This window comes from Etheostoma cragini, chromosome 8 (genome assembly GCF_013103735.1).
Source record: "Etheostoma cragini isolate CJK2018 chromosome 8, CSU_Ecrag_1.0, whole genome shotgun sequence".
NCBI classification, from domain to species: Eukaryota; Metazoa; Chordata; class Actinopteri; order Perciformes; family Percidae; genus Etheostoma; species Etheostoma cragini.
This window is the reverse complement of record NC_048414.1, coordinates 24,613,136-24,635,742: the sequence shown is the minus strand read 5'-3', so window position 1 is coordinate 24,635,742 and position 22,607 is coordinate 24,613,136. Positions and strand designations below refer to the sequence as shown.

The 22,607-nt window shown below is 39.6% G+C and overlaps 2 protein-coding genes across 6 annotated transcripts in view; one reads left to right on the top strand and one right to left on the bottom strand.

The window, feature by feature from the left end:
- Window positions 1-11,373, top strand: part of ckap5 (cytoskeleton associated protein 5) — a 40,711-nt gene extending 29,338 nt beyond the window's left edge. For 2 of the 5 annotated variants that reach the window (XM_034878280.1, XM_034878276.1), the window contains 12 exons: window positions 1,469-1,492; window positions 4,560-4,733; window positions 4,931-5,051; window positions 6,099-6,278; window positions 7,010-7,197; window positions 8,133-8,205; window positions 8,321-8,509; window positions 8,607-8,744; window positions 8,940-9,023; window positions 9,260-9,419; window positions 9,518-9,639; window positions 10,424-11,373. In XM_034878280.1, coding sequence (XP_034734171.1) covers window positions 1,469-1,492; window positions 4,560-4,733; window positions 4,931-5,051; window positions 6,099-6,278; window positions 7,010-7,197; window positions 8,133-8,205; window positions 8,321-8,509; window positions 8,607-8,744; window positions 8,940-9,023; window positions 9,260-9,419; window positions 9,518-9,639; window positions 10,424-10,687 — 1,717 coding nt within the window. In that variant the 3' untranslated portion in view covers window positions 10,688-11,373. The remainder of the gene's footprint in view (window positions 1-1,468; window positions 1,493-4,559; window positions 4,734-4,930; window positions 5,052-6,098; window positions 6,279-7,009; window positions 7,198-8,132; window positions 8,206-8,320; window positions 8,510-8,606; window positions 8,745-8,939; window positions 9,024-9,259; window positions 9,420-9,517; window positions 9,640-10,423) is intronic. The other 3 variants (XM_034878277.1, XM_034878279.1, XM_034878278.1) reach the window with 3 other exon arrangements.
- A 3,405-nt stretch (window positions 11,374-14,778) lies between these two features.
- On the bottom strand, window positions 14,779-21,078 carry LOC117948654 (homeobox protein DBX1-B-like). Its single transcript, XM_034878432.1, has 4 exons — window positions 20,511-21,078; window positions 19,831-19,914; window positions 16,755-16,957; window positions 14,779-15,489 (listed from the first exon to the last, which is right to left on the bottom strand). Exons 1-4 carry the CDS (start codon window positions 20,878-20,880, stop codon window positions 15,160-15,162), a joined length of 987 nt encoding a protein of 328 aa, XP_034734323.1. The 5' UTR covers window positions 20,881-21,078; the 3' UTR covers window positions 14,779-15,159.
- Window positions 21,079-22,607: the final 1,529 nt, after the last annotated feature.

Genomic DNA, 22,607 nt, shown 5'->3' with positions numbered 1-22,607 from the left:
CTTTTTTTATAAAAGATATTGAATCGTCTACACTCCTTTTTGATGTTTACAGTGGCTTGAATAAGTTTAAACACCTATGCTAAAGTCGATTTAAAAAAGAGGAATAAAATATAAATGTTTTTCCTTAAAATACAGGGTGCATAAGTACACACAGCCCTATGTTAAATTCCCATAGAGGCAGGCACATTTTTTTTTATTTTAAAGGCCAGTTATTTCATGGACCAAGATACTATGCATCCTGATATAGTTCCCTTGATCTTTGGAATGAAAATAGCCCCCCAACATCATCACATACCCTTCACCATACATAGAGATAGGCATGGGAAACTTTCCTTAAGATCATCTCTCAATGCAAATCAAAACGGCTATAAAGCTAACTGAAATAACACCATGCCAATGGGTATGTGATGATGTGAGGGGGCTATTTTATTTCAAAAGGCCAAGGGAACTTTATCAGGATGCTTAGTATCCTGGATCCATGAAGTAACTGGCCTTTAAAAATAAGAATGTGCCTGCCTCTATGGGAATTTTACAAAGGGGTGTGTAGACGTATGCCCCCTGTATACATCATTCACAAAGAAAATTGGTGTCCTTAGAAGGTTGGACTTTCCCAAAAAAAAAATTAATTGAGGCATTAACATCAATTTCCAAAAGATGGTATTTTATTCCTCCTTTTTAACCAACTTTAGCATGGGTGTGTAAACTTATTCAAGCCACTGCATATTACAACATTCAAACACAGTGGGCATAATTAGGTTTTTAGACATTCATGTACAAAAATACTTCTTCAAAGTGAAAACACATGTCTTTGTTTGCACATTGCCATCAGTTTCTTTAACACATGAAGGCAGTTTTTAGATTGAACTGTCAACTTCCAACCAACATACACTGCACCAACTGTTCGGGTGACAAAAACTACTTGGTTCACAGTCTATTTTATTTCAAAAGACCAATGTATTACACTGTTGTAGATAACAGATTTAATTATTCTTTTACATGCAGAAGACTGTTGCATGCCTCCAAATTAGGTAAATTTTTTCCAAAGGAAAAGTTTCCTTTACTTTAGTGGGCCATGGAAATGTCTTGAATGTACTAAAACACTACTTTTCCAGCAGTTATTCATAAGCATGTTATCCATTCTATCAACAAACCATAACAGACTGCTGTAGTTGGGGGACAGGAGTTAGATTCATTCCATAAATCTTTTAAATGTTTTGTGTTCTGCTTGCAACTAATCAGTCCTTCTCTTCTTTTTGTGTTCTGGTCATTGCATGTTGGGTTGATCTCACAGATAGTTATTTTAAGGAAAATTGGCACACAAAAAACACCTTTCCACTGTCTCTGAAACCAACCTTGGTGTGTTTGCATCTTGGCTGGCTGGTGGGCCGGCTGCCAGTCTGTCTCTTAACCCATTATCTTTCTTCCTGTGTGATTTCCTCTGCTATGCCTACCTTCTGTTCTGGAACAGATTAATGTATCGCACTTATAGGATGTGAGTACCTCTTCCGCCTCCTCGCTCCTCTTTTCTACGTGTTGTTATTGTAAAAACTCCCCCCCTGAATGCAATCTAAAACTCATCATTCATAAGACTAATGAACAGACGTTTTCTGTAACATTTGAGTATTAGTCGTGCTTCTTCACATGTTTGGGAATAAGGATCAATTCGTCCTCCCCTCTGTCACATGGTAGGTAAAGCACCTGACTATTGTTCAAAATGTCCTATCACTTTTATATGTGGTGCATTCGTCATCCCCAATCACTCCTTTGTCTTACTTATGAATTTTCTTTATACTAAATCTGGAATCGAGATGAACTGTCCTCTGCTATTATAATACGATTGTAATAATTTGTCAGCTGCAAATACAAGGAAAGTTTGTAATCCAAAAAAAAAAGTCTGCTTTTTAACAGCTGGAAATACAATCTGACGCTTGTTAATGGCTACACATTATTATTTTACATTTTTTTAATCTTTTTTGTAATCAACAATGTAGGTTGGTTTTATGGTGTTCAATCTGTATTTACAAAACAAAATGACTAAGTCAAGAGAATGTTAATGAGCCGTTTGTATCAATCAAATATTCTTATAAATCTTTCCTTTTATGAGGACTATGTTTAACTGCTCCTCAGATCTCTGCAGGGTGAATCCAGACAGCTAGCTGGACTATCTGTCCTGTTTAAGTTTGCTCTCGACATGACTAAAACAACTTTTGAACGTAGAAGTTCCATCAAAACAAGTTTCTTCCTGACTTTATTTTGCAGCAGCTCCATGCCAAGGTTAGCACCAACGTGACAATTTTGATTGGTTTAAAGAAATGCCAATAAAGCAGAGCATGTTTTTCTTCAATCCCGGAATGCTGTGTGGACTAGCCAGACCTTCCGCCGTTCCGCAACTGTGGATGGACTGGTGGAGCAAGACTGCTATGCACCCAACTAGATTCACAGCGAGGCATATACATAGCCCTTGGTCCATCTAAACGGCGCATTTTATTTATTTATTCAGTGGTTGTCTTAGTGAGTCAGAAGGCTCAAAATGTGTCGTATTATTGGACACTTTTATATATTTTTTTGATTAAAGTTAAGTCTTTTGTAGAGATGTGCAGGTAGGGCTGTGCAATATGGAGAACATCAAATGTCCCATTATTTTTACCAAATATTTAGATATTGTAGGGGTGACTATGATTTTTGATAAATAATCATCAATATAATGACTAAGTTGGTAAAGGCAAATAATAGAACAGTCTGGGAAGTTCAGAAAATGTCATCACTTTCATATGTGCTACAACTGTAATGCGGCCTTTAAAACCAGGAAAATACAGCACTTATGCCACAGCATAATACTAAGATATCCAAAATCTAAGACAATATCTAGTCTAATATCAAGATATTTAATATGTTAGTCTTACTATACTGTAGTGAAACATTCTAACAGTAATACCACCTCCAATTACTTTAATTACTTTCTGTACCATGATTATCCTTCTTAATCAGCAGTCAGCAGTTTTACAGTGATTAGCCTTAGCAGAGCACCTTTAACGTTGTTATACGTTCTGTCATCTAGAAGGATTTCCAACATTAGCTTAAAACGGCCAGCTACGTCATGGCGCATTGCAATTCCGGGCACCCTGCTTTGCAGGCCCCTGGGTGGCTCACCTGGTTGAGCGTGCAACCCATGTACAGAGGATCAGTCCTTAGTGCAGCAGCCGTGGGTTCAGTTCCACCCTCCAGCCTTTTGCTGCATGTCATTCCCTCTTTCTCTTTCCCGTATTCAGCTGTCCTGAAGTAATACAGGCCTAAATGCCCAAAAATATATAATATATAAATAAAAATTCTGCATGGTTGATCCTGACAAAGGGGATTTAGGGAGTTATAGGGAGATGCCGGTAGCAGACAGGAACAAGCTCCTGTAGCTATCCTTGTCACAGCGGAGCTGGATAAGTCTCTGTCTGAAAGTGTACTTTGATAAGCAGGAATCTAAGAGGATGTGTGGTGTTTCTTTTGTGATGCACAACAGTTTGTTCAGCATCTTCTCCACCACCAACTCAAATGAACTTCAAAGACTCCGCATGCGTGGCATTGCAGGGTTACTGAATACCTAATGGTTCTCTGCTTTAATCCGTCTGACAGTTGTACACAATATGACTGATCAGGTAGACTGTTCCGCGCGGCTAAAAAAGAAGAAAGGGGCAGAAAACAGCAACATGACAGCTTCCTTTGCCGTTCCTTTTCCTCCTTTTGTCAGTGGGATAGAGAGCAACATAGAGCTGGTAGTCCGAGCTAACCAGTCTACTAGCTAGCTAGCAGCTACTGTGTGTCTTCTGAAGGACAGAGCCTCTGGTGACGCTTTAATAATACCTAGAAGCGTGTTTTTGCGTGCGTGCACGTGCGTGTGTTTGTGTGTGTGTGTGTGTGTGTGTGTGTGAGAGCTGCTTCCACAGTTAAGGTCAAAGGACCTCAGAGACCTGTCAACTATGTCATGGTTGGGGAGGGGCAAGAGAATTCGGTTGACCTTTGTAAATCAGAGAGTGTAGTTTAGAATACCAAAAGGTTTGTTAAATCTTGCTTTTAAGTTTTTCCCCTCCTTTCTAAACGATACAAATACTTAATGTTGGTTTTTAGATCAGTGCTGATCAGCTCCAGTCCTGACAGTCCATCCAAAATTTGGACAAAATCCGGCTATTCCCGCACTTTAATATCAGATTCTCACAAACAAATCTACAGTTGAATTAAAGCAGGCATGTACTGGAGGGTAAACCCACAAAACATATTTTCATCCAAATGTTTGACTATTTTTAAGTTGCTTTAAACTCATTAGATTTTTGGTTTCTGAACCTAAAAAGGGAAAATTATGCTTTATAGCAATTTAATTGATTATAAATGTGTTATGTCGTTTGAGAGTCACTAATTGTAAGTCCAACATTTTATCCTCCTTATTGACCTGAATACATTCACATTAGACATAGGACAGATGGATTCTCAAAGTAATGTCAGTCAGGACTGGAAGTAAAAGGCACTGATCGATAGTACACTGGACTAAATATACTTTCCTGTCCACTCCCCAGCCAAGCCCGTCAGAACGCCCAGCACAGTGAGTCCTCACACCCGTCCATCCCCAAGGAGTTTCAGTTGGACCTGGACATGATTGAAATGGACCAGAACAGAGTGTGCGAGCTGCCGGATCTCGTCCAACATAAGCTGGACGAACTGCTGGAGCCCATCATGATCCCTGAACCCAAGTAAACACAATCCGAACTACAACCAGACTAACAAAATCTAAACACTGAGGCATTTGCCTTGTGTAGAACTGCGTTGTTAATTGACCAGTAAAGCATCTTTCTTTCTTACGTATGCAGTATGTGAATATAGAAAGTTCAACAAAAAAGACAAGCAGCATCAATCACTAATGAAAATGTCTGTGTATTTGTGTTCAAAGGATGCGTGCAATCTCTCCACACTTTGATGACCTCCACAACAGCACAGCCTCCACCATCAACTTTGTCATCTCTCAGGTGGCTAGCGGTGACATTAACAACAGCATACAGGCACTGGCACAGGTATGGAAATGATGACGAGTGCATCTGTGACATAACTGAAGGGTTGGATTTGTGTTTACTGCTTGCTGACATTATGGAGTATATTAGTTGTTAGAGCTAGAAAAACACTGTTGTCAAAGGGTGGCCTAGGTGAAGCTAGATGGAAGCACCGCAACTTAAGACACCTGCCAATCAAGCCTCTGCCATTATGTGAGACTGGCTCGGCATGCGGATAACAGATATATAGGTGTTGGTGTAAATGCTGGCCAAATAAGCGACAAAGAAGGTCAGCAGATAAACTATTAAGATGTGTTTGAGGTAATTTAGATACTGTGGCTATAAAGTTTGTAACCTGAGGGCAGAGCACTGACAAGATTTTTTCCTAAATGTAAATGCCTGTTGTGATTTTGTTTTGTTTTGTTTTGTTCAGACACTTAAAAAGCACTTTATGTTGTTAAGTTTAAAAACTTTTAAGAAGACGTTAAATTATACTGTGGTTAAATCTTAATACGCGATTTATAGCTAATATGTGAGAAATGTACACGTTACTTGTTACTTGGGATTCACGTTAAATCAACCGGTGCCAAATTTAATATATATGAATATATGGGCACTGCCATCTTGTAATGTTGGAGCCGTAGTTTTCATAGTAGCGATCAGGCAGTGGAGCTGCCGTATACAAGACCTGCCCCTCGCTAGTCAATCCTGATATCCTTTTAAAAAGTGTTTCCATTCAGATCTTATTGGCATCCATTTTGGCGTCTCGCGCTCGCCATCTACTCAAAACGTAACATTTCTACTATTTGGCCAGCTTGCGAGCCCAAACAAGTGTGTACGGTGGGCCTGTTTTGTTTCCGGTCTAGCTAGATCTGGTGGGTGTTTTTCTAACATTACTAGTGGTTGCAACAGCATGTGGAAAAGTTTGCTACGCCAAAAAGAACATTAATCTTGTGATAATGGGTTTGTGGTAATGCAGTTGATAACGCGTTTAACTGACCGCACTAATAATATGTAAAAAATTTCCATTGTAGCTTCTTTGACTCAAAAGTGTGTGTTTTGTCCCTACAGATCGACGAGGTGTTGCGGCAGGAGGACAAAGCAGAAGTCATGTCTGGACACATTGATCAGTTCCTCATCGCAACCTTTATGCAGTTGAGGCTAATCTACAGCACGCACATGGCTGACGACCGGCTGGACAAGAGGGACATCCTCAAACTATACAGCTGCATCATAGGAAACATGCTATCTGTGAGTCACTGCCTACTGCTACTCTGCTACATATGCTAACGTGGCATGTCCGTAACGGTAATAAAATGATGTCACCGCAGCTGTAGTTTCCAGCGCAAAGGCTCCGCAAGTTGCTTGTGCGTGGTCGTGAATCTCTGAGTAATTTATATAACTATGCTCACTGCGCTTTCAATTCAGCACGGTCGGCTGGGAATAATTTATTTTATATGTTTTTATTTTTTTTAAATCTGCCATTATAAATACCTATACTGATATATCGGGAAATGCCTAATATCGGCCCGCCGATGTTTTGGTTGGGCTCTACATGCTACTTATATTGTGGCCAATCACCTTTTGTGTTATTATTGCGAGACTCTTTCAGATTGTACCACAGACCTAAAACTGATTTTTATTCTTTGGCTATGGGGAAGTTAAGCTATACCTAGCTTGAAAAAAACAAACAACGTTTGAGACGATGTTTCAGAACTTGTTGTCGTGATATACAGTACATGTAGGTCTTAAATTTAATTCAGAATGGTCTTAAAAGGGTCCTAAAGTCTTAATTTTGACTTGGTAAAGCCTGGAGAAACCCTGTGTACAGACCAAAGAAAGTCAAACAGCCTCTAAAATGTGGTCAGAGAGAGACACCCTGTTGGGAAAAGAAGAAACATTTTGCGTTGAGCATAAACCTCTCAGTGCAACGCTTGAGGATGATGAGACACTAACGTCTTTCCTTCTCCCTTTCTATTTAGTTGTTTGCTATGGAGTCGTTGGCCAGAGAGGCATCTATGGGTGTGTTGAAAGACCTAATGCACGGTTTGATAACACTGATGTTGGATGCCAGAGTCGAGGACATAGAAGATGGACAGCAGGTCATCAGATCGGTCAACCTGCTGGTGACCAGAGTGCTGGAGAAGTCTGACCAGACCAACATGATCAGGTTAGTTCGCATCGAAAAACAATTCCAAACAGTCATGTTACCTATTCCAAAAGCCCAATACTGTATTTAATGTTTTTAATGTATTTATTCAATACTGCTGGATCTGTAGGACACCTACAAACCCAATTGACTCAACATAATGATTGTATTTCACACAAATATGTACTGGATATTGAAGAAAGAATTGGCTCTGCAAATGTTTAAGTATTTCAAATCCTGCATCATTAATAACAGGCAGGCTACATACATATCTTGGTATGTCTAATCATGACTTTGTATTGCTTCATCCGCGTGCATGTGTGCCGATGTGTACGTGCACGATAAACTAAACTTGGACTCACTCAGAAAACTAGAGGTCAGAAACAACACTGGTAGACTTACTTTTTTTTGCAAACAGCAACTTTTATTTACCTAAACTTCTGAGAGACCCAGGCCTGTATTAGAATGAGTCTTAATATTCAAAGAGGCCTTTTAATACTTCTTCATATTGCAAATTAGTTTATGTAGTTTGTAGCATTTTATCTTAATAGGACACCCTGTTCAGGAGCCCTGCAGGGTCTCTCTTTTCACCACTGTCCCAAAAAACAAATTTGACCTATCCCAAAGTGTATGTGAACCATCCCAAAATCTAAATATTGTTTCTTCACTTCATTCTCATCAATTGAAGGAGTTGAGGCATCCTGGATCTCTGAACTGTAACACAAAATCCAGAGCAGGAAAGAAAAAAGCTTCTTTTTTTAAATCTGCTGTATAACATCATATGCAGACATCATATGTGATTATGTGTACAGCGTAAAATATCTTTCCTTTTTAAAGTAAGAAATAGTTCTCAACAGCAAATTACTGTGTTGTGCCTAATTTCGCATCGCAGTGCTTAGTTGTACATTATTTTTTAACCTGTTTAATTGACTCCTTCCCTTCCTGCCTCTCTGTAGTACTCTGCTGGTTTTGCTTCAGGACAGTTTAGTCCCGACAGCCCCTACCATGTTCTCTGAGCTCATCATGAAGGTAAGGAGTGTAGCCGCAGAGGGCCTAACCTCCTTCTCATACTGACCCTGCTGTCCATTAACGTGCTGTATTGTATACCCCAAAGTGACTCTCCTGTTCTTGCTTGCTTGTTCAGTGTCTGTGGAGGATGATCCGCTTTCTCCCAGAGACCATCGACAGCATAAACCTGGATCGGATCTTGCTGGACGTCCACAACTTCATGAAGGTCTGTCCCAAAGAGAAACTCAAGCAGCTCAAGGGCGACGTCCCCCACAGAACCCTGAAGACCCTGCTACACACACTCTGCAAGCTCAAGGGGGCCGAGGTAAGACACACTCACAACATGTGTTAAGTCATATAGTTCTGCTGTTACCCATAACTGAGTTTTTAACTAGTTATTTCATCAATGCATTGATAAACAGATCCTAGACCATCTATCAATGATAGAGAATCGTAATGAGTCAGAGTTGGAGGCCCATCTGAGGCGAGTGGTCAAACACTCTGGAAACCTCTCAGGACTCAAGAGTGACCGTGGCAACGAGAAGACTGGTCTGCGCACGGTGAGCAACCCATAACTAAATACAAAACACACATTTAAGTGGCCATTTCATTAGGTTCTTGTCAAGGAAAAACTCAAGACTTTACAAAGACGCAGTAGCGTTGTTCTTTACGATAACAGAGTATCTCCATAAATTCTGATGCATAATTGTGATTATTGATTTAAAATCAATTTGTCTTTTGTGTTTTGTTCCCAGGAGGATCGGATGTCAAAGGCTAAGGTCAGTGACCTTCTGTCGGAGATCTTCAAGAAGATCGGCTCCAAGGAAAATGCTAAAGAGGTTAGCTCAACTCCATTTCTAACAACATTCTAAATGTACCATTTGTTGCCGTTTCAAAACTTGAAAGTAGTGCTGGGCAATGCGGAGAAAATCTAATGCCACATATTTTTGACCAAATACCTCAGTGTTGTCATCGTGGCATTTTATTTTTTTAACATTTGCAGACAAAAAACAAAAGGTTTATAATGACAAGGTGCTCGGAAAACATTCAGTAATATGTCCAATCTTCTGATCAGGGTTTGACGGAGTTGTATGAGTATAAACAGAAGTATTCGGATGCAGACCTGAAGCCCTATCTCAAAAACACATCCCAGTTCTTCCAGAGCTACGTTGAGCGGGGTCTACGAATGATCGAGTCTGAGAGAGAGGGCAAGGCCCGCACCCAGACCTCCGCAGGTACAGCTGGAAGCGGTCACTGTGCTGTGTTCTTTGGTCAGAATGAAGTCAGGCGTGTTATAGCATTGTGTGTCTGTCTTTTTTGTGTGCCTCTGCAGTGATCCCTCAGCATGGCGTGGACTTCAGTCTGAGCAGCAGCAACGAAGAGGTAAAGCCAGCGGTTTACTATGAGAGACTCAAGATCCTCAGACAGAGACAAGGCCTAGAAAACACCTCCAGGGTTAGTATGCGCACACACACACACACACACACACAGACACAGTGTCTTCATGGCTGTCACTTCAGTCTATTGCTTTGATTTGAAAACACTCAGATAGATCAAGCCCTATGTGAACTGCTGTTTTTTACAGTATTGTTTTATATTAGGGATGCGCCAATGATTCTTTATCTACGCTAAGTTTTGAGCAGCTTATACCCATGAAGACCTATAAAACTAAACAACGTGATTTACTTAAACAACACGCTGTAAGTCTGTGTAAGCAACCATAGATAAGATACCGCGTTTGCGATTTGACATGCGTTTGCATGTCCGCCATATTGGAGCTTTCGAATAAACACAGGGCTTAAAGTACTCTGGCATGGTGCCAGATTTCCGGCGTATGACTATAGTAGACCACCTGGGATTTGTTTTTGATGCACTAGGTTTACCCAACCATTGTATTTCCACATACAATGGTGGAAGGCCGACCACCGAGTTCTAGCCAGCAGAGAAAAAGTAAGGGGGGTCTTTGCCAAGAAATGGGAGTGCAGTGTGGTAACTGTGGAAACCCCACTAACATGTCTCAAAAATTGTGGCAAAGTTTATCAAACCTGGCAAAGATACAGCCTTAGTCTAGAAAGTTGTTAAAAACAAATGGTGCTGGGCATGGATAGCTTTTTCTGCTTACAGGTCCGCTTGGGCATTACACTTTCATTTAAGTTTTGATATTTTCCGAGCAGCACCATTCATAAGTAATTTCTGTATGTACACAATCTAAATTATCTCTCCGTCTCCCTACCTGCAGCAGGGTGTCGGAGGAAGCGAGGACGAGCCTCAGCAGCGACCGCCCATCTCCTCCCTGCTGTCCTCTAAGCCGTCGGTGGCCTCCTCCACCGACATGCTCCAAAGTAAGCTATCTCAGCTCAAAGAGTCCCGAGAGTTGTACCAGCAGGAACACAACGCACACTCCCATTCCCCGACGCGCACGCACACCCGCTCAGCGTCACCGGCTGCCAACCTGGACGACCTGAAGAAGCGTCTGGAGAGGATAAAGAGCAAACGGCAGTAAGAGGCGCCGCATCACAACCTCATCCGCAAAGCCTGTGGAGTTCAGCTAGTAGTAGAAAAAAACATCCTCCTTTTTAAACTCATTCTGTGTTTATATTCATGTTTTGGTGGATGGAAATAGAAAGCTCACCCTGTATCAGTAACCTAGGTAGCAGCAGACAAAACTCGGCCCAAGTTTGAACCTGACTCCACCCACTGTGCCTGCAAGTTATTAGACATCAAATGCAAACTAATCTGACTGTTGTTGAGTACATTCAGATTGAAGCAACGCTGTGACTTTCAGCCTACACACACACGCACACACACACAGGAGAAAACATCTCAAGTATTTTTTAGCCGACTGATCAGAAAGATGTTCTCTGGAAAGCTGAATCCAGAGAGTCAAGGATGAGCTTTGATGTTGTGTGTACAGGATCTCATAGTCAGCTGTAATTCTCAGTGTGTACAGTTTCATCTTGACTTCCACACTCTCCCTCTTCAATGTCCTGTCCCCGCTTTCTCTTTCAGGGTGTCCTCCACTCTCTGTACACTTTATACTGTATTATGATGATGGAAGATAAACTTACCCTCTTCTGTTTCAGTATCACGGCACAATCTGTTTGTACATATTTAAAGGTTGTTAACCACTTAACTGTTATGAAGTGCTTTTCATGTGATTTTCAGGATTTAAAAAAAACAAAAGTCTAATGTCTTAACCTGTTTTACCTTGATGTACAACATCAGTGCTGCTGTGTTTGGATAAGGAGACACCTGTAGAGGGCTCAGTTTGTAGCTGTGTAAATGCAGCATATGACTGAAGTCCTGCTTGCACTGGGAGCATTGAATCATTTGGAGTACTTGCAGAAAGTTCCCGTTTGCTATGTATGCATCAGTAAATAAAACCATTCGAAATGAGCATTGTTTGGTGGTAAGGTTAATAGTTGACACCTCTTTCAAAATGGCATAGTGCAAGTAGGACTTGAAGATCCAGCACTTACTTTAATCCACAAAGTGTCTGATTTCTATCAAAGTTAGACATTTTTGTTGCAACAAAAAAGGTGGTCTGCATTTACACAGTGACATCGATCCCTCTGTCTTTGAGGCTCTCAAAAGCCCCAGCTAGTGTTTGAAGGAAGTTATTTGTCTATTTTAACCAGGTGTTTAGACACAGTTACTTAGGGAGTCTGTCCAGTTTCATTCTGAAGGTGTTTGGTGGCCCTTTTATTAAGTCCTTGATTTTAAGATCAAGGGTTTTCACTCCTCAGATGTAAAAAGGACATACGTTTTCTTTTCTTTTTCTTCTCTCCCCCCTCCCAGCCGAACTCTGAATGATCAAAGCCTGTTGGCTAGTAGGTGCAAGGTTTAAAACTACTGCTTTTACGGCAGAGAGGTGGCACAATTTAGCGCGACCCGCTGTTGCTTTTCAGCCATTTGGGACTCCGAGTATGTCCCTTCTAAAAGCAAGCTGAGCTGCTTTTCAGAAAAGCCCAAGCAGAGCTGTATACAGGCTTGTTAGATATGTGCAGTGGGTTGACATTTGGCTGTAAATACTGTATTTAATGCCCTCCACTAACACCTCCTTGCGTTATTTAACAGCAGCCTCTCCATTGTGTTTGTAGGCTTAAACAGTATGGCATGACAGTGATTGTTTTTATTTTATCATGTAAATAAAGTTTGCATTAACAAAACCACTATGTAATTAATTCATTATTTTGATGATGATGATGATTTGTTAGTAATCCTTAATATAAAAAAGAACAGATAAGAGTCTTTGTAATTAATTTCCATTTCCACAGTGTGGGGGGAAAAAGCAAAACTTGACTGTAGATGGTTTAAAATTATGTGACTTCTAAAGCAGAGGTTCTCAACCTGGGTTTCGGACTCCCAAGGGGGTCGCACGATCATTTCTGTGGGTTGCCAGATGGTTGTGGAGAAATCAATTCAATAACATGACCAGGCTAGACTGAGGAATGTTAGCAGCTAAAACTAAACTCAGTAAAGTTTGACACACTGGAAAATAAGTCACATCACGTGCCAAACATGTTGAGGGTATATACTTGCTTTTATTTAATCAAAAAAGTAAAATATCTTTCACTGTCTTATTACATGTTACATAGTCTGGACTGGTCAACATAAAGTCCTACAGAAGTCAGGAAAACGTTTCCCAGCTATCATAAAAATGCGCCCCAAAACATAGAATAAGGTGTCAAAAATTTCAGAAATAGTGACCAACTGTGCACACATCAAGGCAAAATTCTCGGGTCCAAGACACCTAAACTGCCAGGCACAAAGAAGGTCTGAACACTATGGGTCCAATAAAAATTGTGTTTCTCTCAGATGCCAAACAGGCATCAGTAGACTGCAGGGGAAAAAACAGACACCACAAGATGGCGATCACAAACTTTTAAAGGAATTCAATATTAATATAGCAGCACCTGAAAAACACATGGTGGTCATTTAGTTTTTAGTAACTATTTCTTAATTGATTTACAGGGCTTAATTTTCCTACGTTCATGCGACGCTACCTCAGGCTAATTTATTTGTTTTTTGCTAGTCCAAATATAATTTTGCTGAGACTAACATGCACTATACCTTATACTGCAGCCAATCAGCATTCGTCCTATTGGTGCTGTACTCTTTCTGAATGTACCACAGACATAAAACTGATTTTATTCCTCAGCTATACAAAAGTGCAAGCTTAGTGATACTTGGCTAAAAAAAACTGAATTTAGGGCTCAGTTGATGTGATAATGGTCTTAAAGGTCCCATGACATGGTGCTCTTTGGATGCTTTATATAGTGGTCCGAATTACAGCCAGTCCCACAATTAGCTTTCCTTAGTATGTGCCATTTCTGAGTCTCTAGATAATAAGGAGAAGAGGGGGTGTGAACTTGACCAACTTCCACTTTGCTCGTTTGAAAGCCATGATGTCTCTCTCTCATGGGAAGGGGGCAAATTATCTGGGTGGGTAAAGCAGAGAAAGGGGAAGTAACCTTGTCCCTTGTGATATCAAAAGGGGGGAAATTCCAGATCGGCCCATCTGAGCTTTCATTTTCCCAAAGGCAGTGGTGCAGGATACCCAGGGCTCGGTTTACACCTATCACCATTTCTAGCCACCTGGGGACGATGGGCAGGCAAGGGGAACTCATATTAATGTGTTTTTCCCCCTGCTGTCTACTGATTAGATTGTGATTTGAGCTGATTTCTGCCTCTTTCCCACTTGCGTCTCTCGATCTTGTGGATTTAAATGTCCTACCTTTGCTGGCATTTGAAGACTTGTACAGCACACAGCAGCTGGGTTTAGACTAAACCACAGATGCAGTACAAATCTTATAAAGGACACAGCAATGAGGTTTGAAAGATAACGGAGCCTGACCGATTAAGGATTTTTAAGGCCGATACAAACATTTGGTAATTTAAAAATATGATATACTGATACATATATTAAAAAGAAAAAACATCCAGAAAAACAGATTTCCTTAACTTTAGTTATTTGTAGTTATTTGTGAGTTCTCACTAAAACAATATAATTTGTTGTATTGTCTCAATAGATCAGAGAAACATCAAAATATGTTAAAGTTCTGATAAATAAAATGTATAAAAATACAAATTTAAGATATGAAACAAAAACACAATAACAAAAAAAATCAGTGTTGCCAACAGTGAGGTTGTAATGGCACCCTCTGGTGGACAAACTATGCAAACATCAACACTCATAACATGGTTGACAGTCCGTTTTTATTTTACTTTTTTAAAAATTCCTTTAACAGAATCATTTGTTTGTCATTATAAATGATTCTGATGAATTAATGTTTTAAAATATATAAATAAAAGGCCGACCAACGAGTCAGCCTTTTGTTAATATAATTAAATATAATATAATTATAATATTATATTAATAATATTACAGTATGTATATAAATTAGAAATGCCGAACCGATAGTTTGGGAAATGCCTAGGGCTTTAACATTATAATCTTTAGTTAAAATATGTTGCTGTTTAAGCGCTTACATATTTCTACTGTGTATAACTAATGCTCACAGAACGTTAGCTCACTGCGGAGTTACTGAGCTAATGTTATTTTTCATATGAGTAGACAACATCAACACAAAATGAGACTTGTTAAGATTTATTTGAGAACATATAAAAAATACAGCTATGCATGGAAACAATTTGTACATTTCCGAATTTTAAACTTTTCAATCTAGAAATATCTAAAATAGCTCAGTATACTTTATTTACTGTATAGAGATATACTGAACCACATGTACAAGTAATATAAACAACACTGTACAGGCACAGGGGCAAAGGTTGAGAAAATACAGCTATGTACAGAGTAGATTCAAACACTTCTGGTATTCACTTTCAATTCCCCAGTTTTCTTCGATGAATCCTCTTTTTGTCCTGCCGTCCAGCTGACGGAATCTTATTGTAGGGGACTGTATAAAAACAAATCAAGAGCGTAATCAGATGTCTGAATCTTCTATGAAGGTCTTATGAAACTGTGATTTCTTCACTGTCTGACTCAGAGAGCTCTGACTGTTTGCTGGACTCTGACGGAGAGGAAGGATGGTGACGGTGGTGACGGTGGTGGTGGTGGTGTTGGTGGCGGGGATGATGTGACCCATGGTTGTCCAGCTGTACTTGGCTGGCGGGTGCATTCCTGTCCAACCTGTGGCAGTGGGTGCTTCCTACATCCGTGAGGTCTGGGTGGGGGTTGGTTTTGGTGGGAAGGGTCTGCTGGCGACAGCCACCTGTCGACAGCAGCTCCCTCTCCTTGGAGTTCCTCCATTTCATCCTGCGGTTCTGAAACCAGATCTTCACCTTTACAGGACACAGAAAAAAGTTGTTTTCTTATCAGCTGCTACAGATGAAATTGACTGTACATTTTTAATAAATGAACATATTTACATTTTCTAATTGCTGATATAATAAAACATTTTATAATCTGGTGTGTATATATAATATTTTTTGTTTGTTTGTTCTACGATATATGTACATTGATTTTTTGGACAACAATACAATTTACTGATTTCACAAAGTCCGCCATGATAGAATTTTCAATTTGATTCAACTCAGAGTCCTGCGACCGATACGAGACCGGACACGTGCCCATTCAACATAATCACTTACGTTTGTATATACATATATATTTACAAAAATATATATATATAATTATAAAATAATTTGACAGTTTCATTAGTGAGCTTTTCCAGACATTTACATTAAAAACAGACTACTCTTTTTAATAAAAGTAAATGAATGTACGTGAATTTCAAAATAAAGGTGGATTTTAAAGATAACGATATAAATTGCTGTTTTTGTTTTGTAGCAAAAGTACATCATTGAGGATTATAACGATACATGAGTCCAGATCGATGTATCGTTACACCCCTAATGTCAATGTCACTGATGTCCTCTTAATCTATTAACCTTGTCCACCTCTGGTTATAGGGTACAACATCAGGGGTGTAGTGCTATTTGTTTAAGTACCGGAGCGCATATTATGTCTCATCATATCATATTATGCCTTGTTTCAAAGGTTAGGGTTAGGCTGTTCCTACAGAGGCAAGTTTACATCCAGTAGTGAACTGAAACTATAAAATAAATGGATGATTTGCTGCCTTGTCATCTTTACTAGTTAACAGTTAGTTATAAACTGAGGAAACACAACCTTTAAGGTGGAATGTTTTTTTTGCATGTTACTCAATGTGTGAGTCAACACACTGAATCAATCAACACACCTTAAATACCAAAAGGTCAACTTTGACCATTCAATTTGATTTTTTAATTTTAATTTAATTAACTTTTTATTGTTTATCTTACATTACAGACGCTTGAGTTATTGTTGGACCTACAAGATATTTCAACCAGATTATGCAAATTGAGACAATTCAATTTCTTCACTTGGAGGACAAAGGTGCCGGAGTGTTGTTCCAGAGCACTACACCCCTTTACAAAATGGACAGAAGATGTACTTACAGGCCCAGTTTTAAATGCACTGCATGAGAGCAATGGGGCATTAAATATGTTTAAATTTTTACATTACACATAATACATTAGACGAGATTAAAGTACTTGGTGTTTACCTGGGAATCTTTCAGTCCCAGTTTACTAGCAAGTTTCTTTCTCTCTGGTTTGCTGATGTATTTCTGTTTCTGGAACGTTCTCTCCAGGGCCTTCCTCTGGAGGTCTGAGAACACAGCTCGCCGCAGCATGCCCCTCCTGGGCTTCCCTCTGGGCGCCAGGGGCCATGAAAACGTTCCCGGGACAGGGACCACAGAGGAGGAAGCTGGAGGGACAAAACACAAGAGAACGTGGAGATTTATTAGCCAGCCCCATTTGATCTGATTTTAGCTCCATGGAAGCGTTTTGGTTAACAGTGATGATAACAACTGTATCTGATGATGTAAAAAGAGTAAAATAAAAATGAATCAAATTCGTGAAGACCTTTGGGGCCCCTTGTACCTAACTCTGAGGATACAGATTCTTCTACAAATCATGTATCCCGTAGCTGGGATGTTATAACCAGCTACACAGAATCACTGAACACCACTTTGTTTCTTAAACTCCTAAATTCCCAGAAAGACATGAAGAAATAGAAGAAAATTATCATTTTAGCTAGTTTATTACAAGTTGTGTGGAGGGGCAAAAAACTTGTAAAAGTTAAGGTTATTTTCTAATAAAAAAAGGCCATTAAAAACGCTCCTAAATCATATTTAAATTTCTTTAATGTAAATGGGTGAGACGTTTACGACTCAAAATCACTTCTCTTTATCAATTGCTATCAATTTGTTATTTTAAATCAGCTGCTAGAGATTAAATGTACTGTACATTTGAATTAATTAACATTTACATGTATTACCAATTAAGCAGGAGTTCTGCCAAACTTGTAATTGCCATTATATTCCACATTCCTCAGTGTTCTTAGAAAAAAGTCATCTCTACTTGCTTCCATTATCTGCACACAGGCTCCCCGACGCCGCCCATAATATACTTGTTCTGCCTGAAATTTGGTGTTTTAAAAGCCCAATTTGTCCAGCAGTGGAAACAGAGCCTATGCTAATGAGACGGGCTCTCCAAAGCTCAGCACACACTGCCTCTAATGAAGCATGAAGGGGGATTGTATAGGCTGCAAATGCATAGAGAAAGGTGATTGTGTTGTAATGAATTGAGTGGAAAAGGCCGTCGACAGGCCAGTATATTACAGGCCCATTAAAGACAGGTCAGTATTATGTAGAGCTGTTAGAGACTTCACTCAAGCCTTAGGGGAAACAGAGAGCTTAGGGCTGTTCACAGTGTTACACACACCTGCTTTTACTTATTATTACAGATATCATGTCTACATATTCAAATATGTGAATATATTGTATTTTTTGTAGAATTAATCAGTATGCCGGTCAATGTTGGAAAATTTATCCAATCCAGGTTCAAAACCTCTGAATTTAACAGAGATCTTGTGAGTAGCTAACTTCAGATCTGTAAGGTGTGTGTGTGTGTGTGTGTGTGTGTGTGTGTGTGTGTATGTGTGTGTGTGTGTGTGTGTGTGGTTTTGGCTCCCATTGGTCACGGTGCTGGGAGCTTTGTGGGCCAGCAGTGGGGCTTGGTGGGAAAACGACGGCGCGTGAAGAGGCCTCTGAGTTCCTGAGCTGGGAAGATACCCGCCTCACATTTAGACCATGACAAACGGCACTAATATATTTAGAGCGTGACAAACTGGACTAATTTGTAGATTAGGACAACTGGTGCTAATGTCAGCAGTCAGTGCGCCGGCTAAATAGTCCTTCAAATTGGCGGAGCTGATTCCAAGCTGTCCGGGGTATTCCCATGCTAAAAGGCTGCCGACGACTCTTTACAGCCGACTAAGACCTCACCATCTACATCAGCTGGTAAAATATGTTTTTCCAAAAGATCTGTACACTCGCAGCTTATTAGACTCAACTTTTCTCAACTGAATTATATGGTTGTCCTCTTAAGTTGTATAAAATATAAGAAAAAGGTTTTCTCCCATAGAAGTGAGCTATGTGTAAAAAAGATTTAAAACAATGTTTCCAACACATTGAGTAGTAGTCAGTGATTGACTTCCACCTAGAAAAGGGTTAGTAGCTCATTTTAGTTAAGTCCAGTATTAATCAGATATATCAGTGAATTATATAATGAATGTATAAATCAATATCAGTTTATAATGTTTCTTGAATCATATCATGGTGGCATCATGAGTTATTTACCATTTTTGCAAGCTTGTGATTTCTTAATTATACTTATTTAATGGGTAATGAATCAGTTATAATATATAAATATACATTTATATGCAGCACCCATCTATGACAACCCAACACACACACCTTGAGTTACAATAACCTGTACATAACATCAAGTGGAAATTCAGTTAGCTAATTTGTCAGAGTAATGATTAAACATAAATATTTAGTGGAAATACAATAAAAAAACACTGTTTTTATCTCTATGGCTGACAAGTAATGTAATGCTGTTTATTTAGCCTACTCGTACGGGTGAGGCATAGGAAAATAAATTCGTACGGGTGAGGCGTAGGAAAATAAAATAAATAAAAATAAATAAAAGAAAGTTCCAGTGACAAGGTGACAGACTTTTGAGTTTCCAGATCAAAATACAGAAGGTCAGCCACATGAGAGGCAAACATCTGACAAAGTAACTGTTAAATGACTGTTATTGAGCAACCCTGCAGATGTGTGGTGGTGTTACTCTATGAGACAATAAAACATTAAAGTATTATTGTTGGTTATATTGTTTTTTAGCAAATTATAAATTGGGTGCCAGTCATGTTAGTCTCTCCTAAAAGGAATACTAGTATTTGGTGTTCTCTAAATAGGACTGTGAAAGGAATTGATGCATCATATGTCACCAAACAATCAGAGGACGCCTGACAGAGCTGACCTGCAACCCCATAGTGCCAGGAAAAAAGCAGATTTTGTCTATTTTTGCATTATATTGATCTGGATAAGAGTGCAATGCTCATATTAGCACCCAACTCAAGTGATACCTAGATAAAATTGTTATATTCTTAATTATAAAGAAGGGAGAAAACCATCAACATCACAAATAAATCAGCTATTTATGAACAGTGTCTGCCCCGGAGTTCTGAAACTACTAATGTGAATATATTCCAATGGTAAATCCACCAACCTGTGAAATAAGAAGCTCTGATGAAAGGATGAAGGCTCCCATCAAAGAAAGGCAACGGGAAGGACTTGGTCTGAAGACTCTGGACTGAGGAGCAAGCAGAAAAATAAAACAAATTGACTGTGCTGATCTGTGCTGTTTCAAAGAAGGAGATATAACATAAACAGAAAATGCCATAGACACCAATGCATCAACATAATAAATATAAGGGATTATAGCTTCTCATAACAATTTAATTACATATAGCCTAGAGTGGGCTTATAACTCTACAAGGAAGAAGCATGTTTACTTTTTTTTAATTATGTATGATTCACCTCAGTGGTCAAATGCAAGTTAATATATTGGCCATACACCCTATAATATCAATCTGTAAACATTAGTGAGAGAGTTGATATTATACTACTATATATTACTATATTATAGTATAATACTATATTGCATATAGGCTATTGTAAAATTTTCAAAATAATAATAATATTACAAGAACATATAATAATAATAATAATAATAATACTAATAATAATAATACTAATAATAATAATAATAATAATAATAATAATAATAATACATACGTATTTTGTTATATTGTATTTATTACTAACAGCAGCTGTAGTAGACTACTTTAACACGAATCATAGGCTATTAATTATCTTCCATATAGACTTCATTCTCCCCATACTCACCGCTCCGTGTGGACGGTGCCAGTATCGTACTGACGCCGAACTTAAGGTAGCCGGAGTCTGGGCAGGCAGATTGCGGAGAGCCGGGGCCACTGCGGCTCGGCTGGATGGAGCTCTGAAGAACAGACCGCTCTGGGCTGGGTCCTATCGCCCGGGGCGGGCCGCCCGGGCCCGCGCTCAGCGGGAAAATGTCCCCGGGACTTCTGGCAGAGAAAGTCCGATGAATGTAGCTGACAGGCTGGCTTAATCGGAGGAGATCTTCTACTAGGAAGCCTGAGTGGAGTGACCGGTTCAGGGGTGAGGAGAGAGCCGCAGGGGGACGCATTAAGCCCGGGTATAGAGGAGGCGGCAGAGCGCTGCAGGGAAACATCATGGTTGTCCGACCTGGAGGTTTCCTACTCGTTTTGCCTTTTTTTTTTTGCAGAGATGTCTTCAAGAATAATAAAGAACAACCTTAACAACTCAGGCACTCGCTCTGCGCTTTATGTGTCTCTGTGCCCTCTTGGAAAGGTTTTATACAAGGGAGTCACTCCTACACACAACTCAAGCACATGCACATGTGCACGCGCACAAGTTCAACCCTCAACCCCTCTGCCTGAATCTCTTTGAACATTAAATCCAGGCCAAGGGGATTGATCAACTGTGCTCTGATTCTTCTGTGATTGGACTTCAGTCAAAAATAACCAATTTTATTTGAGCTTTCATGATTGTTTGCGAGCAGCTCATGGGGCCCGCAGACGTCATTACATTGCAAAAATGAGATGCATCAACAAGTGGGCATGTAGTGGTAAAGGTGCGTTCATTCACATATGAAAGCAGCATAGCCTCCCGCAAAATGTTCGCTCCAGACAGAGAACATTCGAAGAAAACGCTTGAATAAATTGAATTTGGAAAAACAACAAAAATGCAGCTGTGCGTTTGCGCCTATTTCAATTTAGCATGCATAACTTGCAAGTGGTTTAGGCTATTTTGGCCAAATATGTAAAAAAATACCATAGGCCTAATAAGAATAACAATAATAATAACAGTATTATTATTAGTATTATTATTAATAATACTAATAATAATAATAACCACCTTTTCCAAACACAGGCACGCACACTCATTAAATCTGATCCCGTTAAGCATGAAGCCCCCACTCGTCCACGCGCCCACTGACCGTTGTTTCATTCGTTAGTTTCTTGCTGTCTTTGAAAGCAGCATCAGTCAAAGCCTAAAAGAGCTTTAAGGCAGTCCAATGAAATAATTCTCTATTAGTCCCACAACGGGGAATTTTGCATTTTTAAAAGTCTCCTGTTCGATCTAATGACAAATTTAATGAGGGCTCTGGCAATAGTTTAGGCTATGGCCTATTATAGGTCCATATCGCTTATAATTGGGATGAGAATGACAATTAGCCTGGAGAGAAGTTCCACATGAATCCGGACTTGCTATGTCCGCATTGCGTCATCATCCCTCATCAATTACCTGTCATTCAGTCTACAAGTTTGAGAGAACCATTGAAAGGGCGAAAGACTTAAAGTCAGCTTTGTTGAGGTCGCCTTTGATCATGGTGATCGTCTAAATGTCCCCTGTTGAGTTGAATGAGTTTAAACGAGTCAAAGTTCAGAAACACAGAACACATTGAACGTCACATGCTCACTTAGCCTAAATGGAGAAAATCGTCAGCAGGCTAGTTGCACAAAAAGGCAAATATTTTATTGACCTTTCACTCTTTTTAGCTGGAACTAACACTTACGTGTTTTTAGTAACAGGTCACTTTTTTTTTACTGCTCTTTCTATGTTGTCCCCAAATATTCAACCTACTGAGGAACCTAAGCATTTGTGGCAATTTCTCTGTGTTCAAATGTTTGTCATTCATGTTTTTTTTTTATGGATTGAGTTTGCTGCTATGACAGACAATAGACATTTTTAAATAAACAGGTTGTCACTGTTGTTGTGTTCTGACATTGGAGACAGCTATGAGCTGTGTTGGATGGACTTCAGAGAGACAGAGGTGAGAGAGGAACAAAGAGGCTTTTAAGAGAAGATTTGGTCAGAGACTTGAGGGGCGCGAGCTCAGGGCGCCCGATAAGACCTGTGACTAATGGCATTTGAGCA